Here is a 12,928-nt window from a genome sequence, read left to right as displayed (position 1 = left end):
TTACTTCATGCTATCACCACAACATTTTATCCAGATGCAGCTCACATGTAGGGGAACTTAACCAAAAAATAAACATCCTTATATACTTCCTGAGTTATTGCATGTCAAATAAGAAAGAGCATATATATATATATATATATATATACAGTTGCGAGAAAAAGTATGTGAACCCTTTGAAGAATCTGTGAAAATGTGAATAATTTTAACAACAAAACAAGATTTAACAAAATAAGAGAGATCATACAAAATGCATTATTTTTTTTACTTAGTGGTGTCCTGAATAAGATATTTTACACAAAAAAACTTTTTACATATTGTCCACAAGACAAAAAAAATTGCTGAATTTATAAAAATGACCCTATTCAAGCTTTATGAACTATTGATTCTTATTACTGTGTGACGTTACCTGGATGATCCACGACTGTTTTTTCGTTTTTTTCTCTTGAGTCCTTTGTTTGTCCTGATTAGTTAAACTTTTGGATGACCACAAGATGAAGACGTCAACATTTTTCTTATTTTGTACTGCCCTTCGGAAGCAATAGAAGATACTTGCATGTTTCCCGGCAGACAAATTAAGTACAATTTACCTTAATCTTCAAATTCAAAAAGTTTTCACCCCCCAGCTCTTAATGCATCGTGTTTCCTTCTGGAGCATCAGTGATCAGTGAGTCCCTCAATTGTCCTCAGTATGAAAAGACGGATCTCAAAATCATACAATCATAGCTGGGAAGGGTTCAAATATACAAAAGATGCTGGAAAACTGAAGCATTACAGGACCAACTTTTGAATGAGGTCGTTTTAATAAATTCAGCTATTTTTTGTCTTTAAAAAAATGTTAAATATCTAATTCAGGTCAGCACTAAATAAAAAATAACATGCATTTTTTGTCATCTCTTTTATTTTGTTAAAATTAATCACATTTTCACAGATTCTGCAAGCGGTTAACTTACTTTTTCTTCTATATAAATTAAATAGTTTTTGTTATCAGCAGTTTCTTAGCACGAGAATGCCCAAATGTAATAAAAATTTATATTTTCAAAAAATTTAAGAAGTGATCAATCAAACCTAACTTCTTCCACTCCCATCAGTGCTTTTTTGGAATTGCGCTCTCACGCTAATTTGCCCTGTTTAGTAATTTTGGCCCTATTTCTGTAACATTTCCTGTAAATGCACCTATAAATGCAGCCTATGGTTACTGATTTTCTTCTTCCTTATGCCCATTTAGCTCCTTTTAGTGCACTAAGCACTCTTTTTTATCCATCATTGTGCTTTAACACATTAAAGTGCTCAAAAAAGCAACATTAACCATTTCACTCAACATATTGGCTTTGAAAAAGGGCAATCACCCTAATCACTCCAATGTCTTTATGTGTGGTGATTTGCCATGAGCTGTTTTCGCCAGGTGTTGGCCCAGCAGAGCTATAATTGCTGAAAGCATGCCGCCCGTGGTCTTAATGTGCTGTTAACCTGTGGTTGGTCAAGCTCTCTCCTGTTGACTTTTGCATTTAAAATCAGGACCTTCTAAATTGCTGCCAGTAAGAGAGATGGTTGTTGCCCCAAATGTCGCCATGTGCAATATTCATTCTGTCGCACATTTCCACGAAAATGTTTCATTTTCCTCAAACACCATGGAAAAAGCAAAGTCATTCTTGTCTGGCACAGAGAAGGGCTGTTGTAAGTCAATATGTTTCCGTACGTCTGAAATGCCAGTGCATAATTCCCCGAGCATTTCTCTGATTACAGTCATTATTTCTGTTTGTGCAGGGCATGGTCCTCCTCATTCCATAATGGGGGAAAAAAAGAAAAACATTGAGATTGTGAAAAACACTCGTTTTTCATCATCATTTTGCAAGCATTTATTTTCTATTTTCTGCTGTCAAGCATTGTGCCTGCTCTGCTGTGTCTCCTTGTAATACCCTGTTAAATGGAGTGTGAGCCGATGGATTTGGCTGGTCATTTTTCCCCATCTGCGGGTATATCCTTTAATCACATTTAAATGGGAGACCGTGTCAGACATATAATTAAGTACTTTCATATACTTAGTGCCAATGCGGCCTACACTCCCAGCCAACACTCTAAGAAAGACGAGACTGAGGAAATAAGAAAGGAAGGCGAAGTGAAAGAGAGACATGGACAGAGGAAAATATAAGGGTGGGAATAGAAGAGCGTCTTGAAATAGAAGCAAACACAGTAGGACATAACCTTGTTATCTTTGACTTGCCCTGGAAATGTCAGTGTTTCCTTGAATACAGGGATCTCAAAGTCAAGTCAACTAATAGTTTAAAGAACTGGACAGATTTGCAGGTCCAATTTCAAGATAAACTACTAACACTTAAGGGGACGTATGAAACTATCTTGCTTGCCGGAAGTCTGGGACACCTCCTCTAAGGGCTGATTTTGTTTCTGGACTCATGTTAATCGTTATTCAGCTGAACGGCAGAACAAGGAGTGCATGTAGAGTGCTGTGTGTGAGAGTGAACGAATGTGTGTGTTCTGTCCAGCATGAGTTGAATAAGATGAAGTTTGGCCCCTCTGGCCAGATGGGCTCTATCAAGAGCTCAGTGATGCTAGACTAATACCTGCCCAATATCTGTCTCCCTTTCTCCGTCAGACCATAGAAAACTGTGTATGCATTTTGAGGAACCTCTCGTATCGGCTTGCAGCTGAAACGTCTCAGGGACAGCAGATGGGGACGGACGAGCTGGACGGCCTCCTGTGTAGCGATGCCAGCGGGAAGGACGGAGAGACCTCAGGCTGCTGGGGAAAGAAGAAAAAGAAGAAGAAGTTTCAGGACCAGGTGGGCCGTTAAGTGCAGCATTTACAGGCATTTGTAGCTGTGATGTGACCCTTACCCGCTGACAATAACTTGTACACATTTTGCTTGGGAATCAAGGTTCAGAGTAACATGAAAGAGGCATTTAAAGTCAACAGGAAATTCAAATGTCCCTTATTTTCTTTAAAGTGCCCCTATTATGCTATTTTTAAGGTTCCTAGTTTTGTTTTGATGGTCTCTTACATGGTTGACATGCATCAAGAGGTCAAAAAACACTTTAATTTTCTCAATAAACATTGCAGCATCACCTCATTTCTTACAGTGTCCCAAACTGACTCTCTAAACCCCTCTTTTCTGAGAGCCTACTCTGCTCTGATTGGTCAGATGGCACAGTCTACCATGACACAGTGTGTGTCAGAAAAGAAATGTCCATTACATACATAGTCAAACCAAAAATTAATCAGACACCAGATATCATTTTTTACTAGTGGGTTCAGGACACTATAGTTCATTTATGTAAGTGAGGATAGCAAATTAAAGTAAACTGTGACATATTATACCCAAAACTTCTTTACACAGTAGACTAACAGTAAAATAGATTAAAATTTGGGACCAAAATTATTCAAACACTTTGACTTGACCATGTTTTGCTTAAGAGTTTTTCATTTAATTGCTAATGCGACCTTTTACACCACAGACTGAACTAAATGAAGCATTGCTTGGTCATTGGTTGACCTAAATTGGTATTATCTAATTGTGTACTTAAATTTAACAGCTGGCAGCTGATTGGTTGATTATAATCCATTACATACCTTTCTATCGAAGTTATCTGACATTATCCAGATTAATTTGTCCTGACACAGTTTAACTCTGAGTTATGGTAATATTTAATTACCATTTTCTAAAGTATAGCGACTAAACTGTGATAATGTGAGAAATTGTTGAAGGTGTCTGAATACATTTTGGTTTGACTGTAGGCTTCCTTAGCATTTGTATATTGTAACATGTATATTATATTATATTAATTATATTATACATTACATTACATTACATATTACATTACATTACATTAATCTACAGACATCCACAGTAAACATTGACTGACAAGGAACAAGGGAAACACAAAAAGCTTGTGAAAGCGGACAAGACACACCTGGGAACAATCAGACTAATCAACAGGGAAAACTACAATGAACTACAATCATGGCACTAGAAACAGGAAATGCAACTAAAGTCCTGACAAGACATGGGGAACATGTAACAAACATGAAAGAAGCTTTATTACACAGTAAAATGCTTTTCTGCTTTTGAAAGCGAACCGGGATAAATTAGATAGTTCATATCAAAATATGAATAACACAATTAGCATTTTCAACACACACACCCCTTGCCGCCTCAGAATAATCTCAATTTATGTTTCAACGAGTTCCCCAAATGACAGATTTACCCAGCATCCTTTTATCAATTATTTATTTTCCAAACGTAACGCTCACCACCTACACAGAGACACACCGTCAGACAGTGAGTTTCCCCAGTGACACGCTCTTCGGCTGATAAATCGCAGTGTTTGTGGGCGTCAGACTAAAAGGAGGAGGAAAAAACCCAACCTTTTTACAGGCAGCTCCTCCATAGCTGAGGAAACTCTTCATTAATCTCACGCAGGGAAAGTCAGCCGGGATCCGCGGAGGGGAGCGTGGAGGTGGGTGTGCAGTTGTGTAACACAACTCCCTCTGGAGATGTCCCGATCCAGAGGAGCTATAAAGCTAATAGCCAGTGATATATACTGTAGCCACTGATAGCAGAATATAATCCTCTATAACTTTGATACTAGCTAAAATAAAAACCTGCGTTTGCTGCAAGAAAGAGATGTCCATCACAGCGCGCAGTCAAAATTTGAAAGCAGTCAGATTGGAATAATACATCAAAGCTATTGCTCTTTTGAGATTATGACAGCATAGGCTGTTGTATTAAACATAATTTGGGGATATTTTCTGTGTAACCCATACATACGTTTGCAGATCTGTTTTAGGATTCGGTCAGATGTGTCTCTTCCAGTCAGATTACAGAAAGAAAGGAGATTCGCCTATCTCTGTCGACGGCCATTTCTCCCCATTACCTAAGGTGCCCTCTCGTATCATGTGCCGGACCTTCTCCTCAGCCGAGACGTTTTGAAAGAGGACACCTGGGCCTCCAGGCAACACAAGGCTAATGTACTCTGTTAAATCATTTATCACTAAATGGCAGTGAGGTAGCCCAGGAAACCAGAGCATGCCGCCGCGGCTCTGTCAGGGCAGGGCAGTGGCGTTTAGCGTAGCTAATTGACTGAGAGGAGAGAGTATGTAAACCAGAGCAATTTCAACCCACCAAGCACTGATAGCCTTCTTTGAGTTTACTCTGAGAAATGGGGCATGGAGTGCTCATTACTCTCAATGCTTGCTGACAAGGAAAGGGCAAGAGAAAGTTTTTGACAATTTGAGATGCTTATTTTCGCTCTGATAGTTCCGAAGAAGCATTAGGATCACATTGTCATTTTTAGATTTATCTTCACTCTCATTTTGTGCTGAAGACTAGCATTTGAGCAGATTTGACTCATTTTAGATGATACATTTTAGAAGTCATCTAAAGACACAAATCAAGTTCGATTTTTACATTTGCTGGAGAAAATATTAGTGGTTCACACCAGAGTTTAGAGGGTTAAAATGTACAATAGTAATGGGTCAATATGACAAATATGGATGTGCGAGATGATGTAAATCTAAGTCTAGTTCACAAAGATCCAAGTTCTTTCATGCATTTTTATATTTTGAATAATAAGTACATTATTTCCCATGACAAGTGGTCATATGTGTAGCCATCTAGTAATAAAATATTGGTAACACTTTATTTCAGTGTTCTTGTTACACATAGTACATATGTACATGTAGTAACTATAGTAATAACTATAATTATGCATAATTACATGCAACTAACCCTAAACACTAATCCTAATCCTTTAAGTGCATGTAGTCAATTAATATTACTCTGTATTTAAATCTATAAATTTATTATTACACTGTAACAAGGACACCTTAAAATAAAGTGTAACCCAATATTTTGTGTACATATTTTTAATGTATATATATATATATATATTTTTTTTTTACAAATATCATGATCTTTTCTTTTAGCATTTTTAATCATCATCATTTTCTTAGGGTTATTCAATTTTACCTGAAAAAGTAAAGCCTTTTAAAAATATATATTATTAAATATCTTATAAACTGTAAAAAAAAAAAGAAATACAATATATATATATATATATATATATATATATATATATATATATACACATTTTATATAATAAAAAATATTATTGACCTTGGTCTACAGGGGTCATCTTTTGTATTTTTTTTCTGGTCAGTTAACAATAAAATGACTGCTTGCATGTTGGCTACATCTCACTTTGGCAGACAAAAGTTCTCCAAATATTAATGATATTTTAAAACAAAATTACTTTATTGCTTGTGTTCTTCCAAGGATTTCAGCATTTTTCTAGCCTGGCTCCACCCTCCTACATACTTCCGCTCAGTTTTCATTTTCCTTCAGTACTCCGTCTGGGATTGCGGTATATTCTCTGGTTTTCTCCGGTCAAATTTTAACCGGTCCAATCAGCGAACATAGGGAGTGGCTGAGAACGATGACATTGATGTCGTGCGCTAGTTTGAGATGACATACGTCACGACCAAATGTTAGTGATTGGTTATGGCAGATCCAGAGTGGCTCTTGGCAGATCCAATAGTTTCAAACTTCAACAGAGTACCCGCCTTCAAGGAAGTTAACGCTTGTCAATAGAGAGTGGCCAGACTCTCTATACAAATGAAATGTACGAGAGTCTGGTAGGACCAGGCTAGCATTTTTCTTGGTTACACAACAGAATTGCATCACCATCATTTTTATTCAGAAATGTAAAACGTTCATCATAAATGGGTTTAAGAGATTTAGATTTAATAGATCTGGATAAGTTGTTTTGTTGACCCTGATGCTGTCCTTTTTTAAGTTCTGAAAATAATAATCAAAAGCAATTGTGTAACACCATGTCTACACCAGGCACAACCTTTACAAATCCATTTGTACTGTTGTCAGAAGTAGAGGCTGAGTACTGATGAGTTCTAAACATCAGAAATAGAATAGGGCATCAGTTTACTTTCAGGGACTCAACATATCACACCTCGCACACTGATTATAATGGTTTCTGTTGGATTTTGTCACACGTGTTACACCGCTCACTTCTGGCGTAGACACTGTGTAAGGCTAAATTCACTGTTTGCATATAGCGAAACCACAGATTAAACCATGTCTTCTCTCAAACTCTCTCCATTTCTTTTGCGCTCATCGTATGGAAAGAGCTGCAGCCTCACGGGGGCTTCTCCACCCTCCAGCAGTTGATTGAACAACAGAGCTGCTCCTCAGAGCTGGAACAGGGGGGAGATGAAAACAGACTCATTAATAATGAACGGAGAGTGAGGCTGAGTGCCAGAGCTAGTTTAAGATGCTGAGGTATTTCACAAGTTGCTCTGCCTAAAAGTAGGTCAGCCTGTGAGACCAGCACTTTTCAAACTGACTCACCCACACGACGAACACAGGCTTACAGCTTGTCAATCCTGCCCGGTTCTGGGTTTATTCAGGACCAGATTTGTCTGGAGATCTCCTTGTGCTGTGTTCGTGTGTGTGCGGGCAATCGACTTTTTTCCTGTACAAAATGACAGGGATTTTATCTTAGGAGTTCGAAAGGTCATTGTACTGTTGGTCGGATGCCTTAATGTTATTGGTGGCAAATCCAATTACAAAAGATAAATAAATAAAACAAAAAAGTGTTTCTTGCCGCTAAAAATGAACACTCTGGAGGAGCAAGTGTTTTTACAGTATAAACTGCACCATATCATGATGAAGAGAAACGCGAATCATTCTCACTCAGAATGAAAACAATATATCATATATATATATATATATATATATATATATATATATATATATATATATATATATATATATATATATATATATATATATATATATATATATATATATATATATATATATATATATATATATATATACATAGATATATATATAGATATGATATTTTGATATTTTGAACTGCTGTTCAAAAGTTTGGCCTCATTACGATTTGTTTAAGAAATGAAATTCAGCAAAAAGGCATTAAATGAATCAAATGTGACTAAAGATATTTTTTATCTTACAAAATGTTTTTATTTCAAATAAATGCTATTGTTTTAACTTTCTATTCTTCAAAGAATCCTTAAAAAATGGTTTCCTAAAAAAATATGAAGTGGAACGAAACATGTTTAATATTGATATTAAAAAAAAGCCTGGAGTAAATTCAGCATTCTTATCACAGGAATAAACTACATTTTAAAATACATTCAAATAGAAAAGTTATTAAATTCTATAAAAAATCAATCATAATATTTTAGTTTTTACTACACAAATAAATGCAGCCTCAGTGAGCATAGAAGACTTCTTTCAAAATTCTTCCTTGAACATTAGTGTATGTACAATTCATACAGAACAGTAAAATCCTCACAATAACATTAATTTCACAGTCAGATCACATGTTTTTCTATGACTTCTTATTAGTAGTCAAATAGCATGTTCATGTGAACACGCCTTTTAAATGTTGATAGTGATGGATTTTGTGTGCGTCTTCCTATCTGACTTAGTTGTTTTCCATGTCACACTCTTTGTTTCTGTAGTGGGATGGTGTGGGACCGCTGCCAGATACTGCTGAGCCCCCCAAGGGGATTCAGATGCTGTGGCATCCTTCGATAGTAAAGCCCTACCTCACCCTCCTATCTGAGTGTTCCAACCCGGACACGCTGGAGGGGGCCGCAGGGGCACTGCAGAACCTGGCTGCTGGGAGTTGGAAGGTAAGCCCTTGGCTTGGTATGCAAACACATATTGTTGTTTAAAATACAAATAGCTTAACTGATATGTGTCAGCATTCATCATTGGTTTTGCTTTGTGGATTTAATTCTCATGACCCGTGTGAAATATATGACCATTTCAGGCTACGTCTACATTAAAGGGATAGTTCACCCAAAAATGATAATTAGCCCATGATTTACTCACCCCCAAGTCATCCTAGGTGTACATGACATTCTTCTTTCAGATGAATAAAATTGAAGTTATATTACACAAGTCCAGGCTAATCCAAGCATTAGAATTGCAGTAATAGTTGCTCTGTTTTTGAAGTCCATAAAAAGTGCATCTGTCCGTCAAATAACGTGCTCCACGCGGCTCCGGGGTGTTGATAAAGGCCTTCTGAAGCGAATCGACGCGTTTGTGTAAGAAAAATATTAATATTTAAAACTTTATCAAGTTTTTGAACTTTCAAAATTTTTTCCATAAATTGCACAGGGAAGGCGGTCAGTCAAAAGTTTTCTTGATAAAGATTTAAATATGGATATTTTTCTTACACAAACGCATCAATTCGCTTCAGAAGGCCTTTATTAACACCCCGGAGCCGCGTGGAGCACATTATTTGATGGGCAGATGCACTTTTTATGGACTTCAAAAACAGAGCAACTATGAATCCAATTCTAATGCTTGGATTAGCCTGGACTTTTGTAATATAACTCCAATTTTATTCGTCTGAAAGAAGAATGTCATATACACCTAGGATGACTTGAGGGTGAGTAAATTATGGGCCAATTTTCATTTTTGGGTGAACTATCCCTTTAATCTGGATACATTTGAAAACAGCGATTTCATTTCAAAATGAGAGAGAGTAGACATAATAAAGTTCTAAAATATTCTTCAGGCATGATCATTTTATTTGCGAAATATCCCACCACTCAGAGTTGCGTCTAAAACGCAGTTTAGCCGCAGGACAGTAATTGCGAGTACATTTTTTGTCATCTTTGCAGGAATTCAATATGAAGACTGTACAAAGGAACATTTCTCTTTAGCAACACTATGTAAGCAGGCACAAAATGGCAGTATAACTATAGATATCTATGGGTAAAATATGCGTCACATGACTAAAAATGCGTCATCGTTTTCAAATACCCTTGTTTTCACAGTCCACACTACAACATGAAAAAAGCATTTTCAATTGTATCCTCTTGGGAGAGCATTTTCAAAAAGCTTTTTCGTTGACAAAAACGCTGCCTCAATGTGTACAGAAGGCCAAAAGAAAACAGAGAAAAAGATGCGTTTTCAAACAAAACCGTATTAGTGTGGACAAGGCCTCAGTATCTGCCAATTAAATTATTTGTTTGTGTGTTTGTTTGTTTGTTGGTATATGTCTATGACCGCATCTGCCAATTATTATTATTTTTTTCTTAATTATTGTGGTCTTTCTGATTGGAAGCCTATGTTTACTTTGGGTTATGGGTTATTTAAATAATACAAAATATTGAAAAAGTACTCAAATTTTTGTTAATTTTTTAAATATGAAATTATCGGTTATTATATTTATTTTTAATTATTGATATATGTCTGAGTGCAAGCAAAATTTATACTTAGGGTTGGGGGATTTAAAAAGCATTAAAAGTATTTAAAGAATTTAAAAAAAGACTGAAATGTTTATTGATTGATTTATTTGTTTATTTATTTATTTTTTATATATATATATATTTTAAGTATTGGTATATATTGGTTGTGTATTCCCATATACACTTAGCATTAGGGGCCTATAGAAACATAAAAAAAAATATTCAAAGAATTTTTAAAAAATGTATTAAAACATTTATTAAAAAAATGTATGGCTCAAAGTATTACAATTCATAGCCACATGCAAAGAACCACTCAGAACACCTTAGCATAGCAACTTATTTTCAGTGTATTCAAGGGTATATTCGCTAAATTTATTAACCGGTGTGAGAAGAAATGGTGTAATATTGCATTTCTCCTGATCTGAAACTGCTTTCATCAGATGTTTAAACCAGTACCAATCTCCCGCTTGGCTTCTGCTTCGCTCTTTGTTCTCACATCCTTTTTACCGTCTCACAGCGACAAAAGCTTGTTTTACCTCTGTTGCTGGAGAGCTCTAATCCACCCGATGTGCTCTGCAAGATCAATACTCTCAGATGGAAACAGATGCAATTGGATTGGATTGGTTTTGAAGTCTCATAACAGGTTTAGACCCCCTTCAAGAAGTTAAATGAAAGCGGCGTCCCTACGACCCCTTTCTACACCTACAGGGCATCAGGTTGTATACGTGTTTGTGGTTGGGTGGAGTTTGTAGGAGAGACAAACGGGAAAGCAATGGAGAGAGGGAGAGACAGAGTCTGTCTGCCAATTTTGTCCGGTTCACAAAAAATGGCCGCTCTGTTTGTTCATCTAGAAGAGCTGACATTGAGCCCTGGTCTAATATGTGTGAACTAAGCTCTCCGTTTATGTTTTCAAAATCCATCTTGGACAGTGGTATTAACAAACACACTGTGTTTTGTAGAAATCCCACACCGTGAGTTGTAGAAACTGGAAACAAAGCCCTTAACTTTAGACGGATCAAAAAGTGAAGAAAGCTTTGTCATCAAGAACTCCTTTTCAATTACGTTTTCAAGGATCTTTCTTGTATTGCATTACTTTTAGCACCAATACATGTGGTAATGAACGTTCTATTCCGTTTGTGATATATTTTACCTGATTCAATACAATCTCAGCCAATCTAGCTTCAACCACAACTCCACAGAAAGACAAGGGAAACTAAGCGTCAGACACTTGTCGTGGTCACGACTGGTTAGAACTGAAATGAAACAGATTGCTTGTTAGACACCATGTTAGGCAGCATCCTAACGGCAAAGGAATCTCGCAAGTGATTGATTTGAAACTCTCTACATGTGCAGCAATCAAGAGCCTCGACTAACAAGTTGATTTTGATAGTTTTGGGGTTTTGCATTAGCTTGCTGCTAGTGTAACACTTTGGAGGTAGCCGCAGAACTGTTTTCAACATTGATAATAATAAGAACGTTTCTCGAGTTTCTTGAAAATTGAGCTTTGCCATCACAGATATAAATTACATTTTAAAATGCACTGCCCGGCCAAAAAAAAAAGTTGCTGTTTGGATTTAAATGCTTAAGAGTCAATAGCCCTATTCGCATGGGATTAGTATTATCTGGGGACCTCTGGTGACTTGTAATAATTGCAGAAAATGTCTGTGATCTTAATCCCGTGCGAATAGGCCATGTCTGTAATTTGTAAAGTAAAAATTCCCCCGCAAATTACCTACCATATTTCGCCGAACACAGAGGTCCTGTGATAATATTAGTCCCGTGCGAATCGGCATCTCTGTGATTTGGGCGGGATTAGGCGGATCGTATATCATTTTTGCAAGGTTTTTGTGTCCTGTGCGCATTTTCATCTTTATCTTTCACGAAGAATGGCGCTAGGCTGCATATAATGCGCACCGTTATGAATTCCCGTGCGGCCACGCAGATTATACTTTCACTTTACAATGAGCAATTTGGGAGTAAATTGCTTGAATGGTGTATTTTAATATTATTCTTAATGAAAAACACAAAAACAGAGCAGTACAATGACAAACTCGCTTAAATGGGCGCTTTTACATTTAGCTTTGAAACTGAATCTTCCACCGTATATTGTTATTATATTGCTCAGTTAAGTTTTTAATTGTAGCGTCTGTTCTCTAACTGAACTAAATTATTTTTATTATTATAAAACAATCCAAATGTTATCGATACGACTGTTTATAATTTCATACAGCTATATCTATGACGAAAAAACATTACAAGTCTTGACATCATATCCGGGAGATAGTCAGTAAATTCGAGTAAAATCACAGGCTTGCTTATCCCATGCGAATGTGCCACGCAAAATTCAGATGTGGGGGAGTAATTTCTAAATCACACGAGGTCCCCAGATAATACTAATCCCGTGCGAATAGGGCTTATGACTGAATCATTATTGCAGTGATTATTCACTCTAAAAAATGCTGGGTTAAAAATAACCCAAGTTGGGTTGAAAATGGACTAACCCAGCGATTGGGTTGTTTTAAGCAAACATTTAACCCAACCGCTGGGTTAAAACAACCCAATTACTGGGTTATTCCATTTTCAACCCAACTTGGGTTATTTTTAACCCAGCATTTTATATAGTGTTATGTTTCTAGCATGTTAGGTAACACTTTACTTG

The 12,928-nt window shown here is 36.6% G+C and overlaps 1 protein-coding gene across 1 annotated transcript in view; it reads left to right on the top strand.

The window, feature by feature from the left end:
* The window catches only part of ctnnd2a (catenin (cadherin-associated protein), delta 2a), a 218,575-nt gene that overhangs the window by 143,058 nt on the left and 62,589 nt on the right, over positions 1-12,928 (top strand). Inside the window, exons 9-10 of the mRNA XM_079806697.1 lie at positions 2,612-2,797; positions 8,527-8,700. Coding sequence (XP_079662823.1) covers positions 2,612-2,797; positions 8,527-8,700 — 360 coding nt within the window. The remainder of the gene's footprint in view (positions 1-2,611; positions 2,798-8,526; positions 8,701-12,928) is intronic.

The sequence above is a fragment of the Gobio gobio genome, assembly GCF_949357685.1.
Source record: "Gobio gobio genome assembly, chromosome: 23".
Lineage (NCBI taxonomy): Eukaryota > Metazoa > Chordata > Actinopteri > Cypriniformes > Gobionidae > Gobio > Gobio gobio.
Note: the sequence above shows the minus strand (reverse complement) of the source record. Positions and strands in the feature narration are given on the sequence as shown.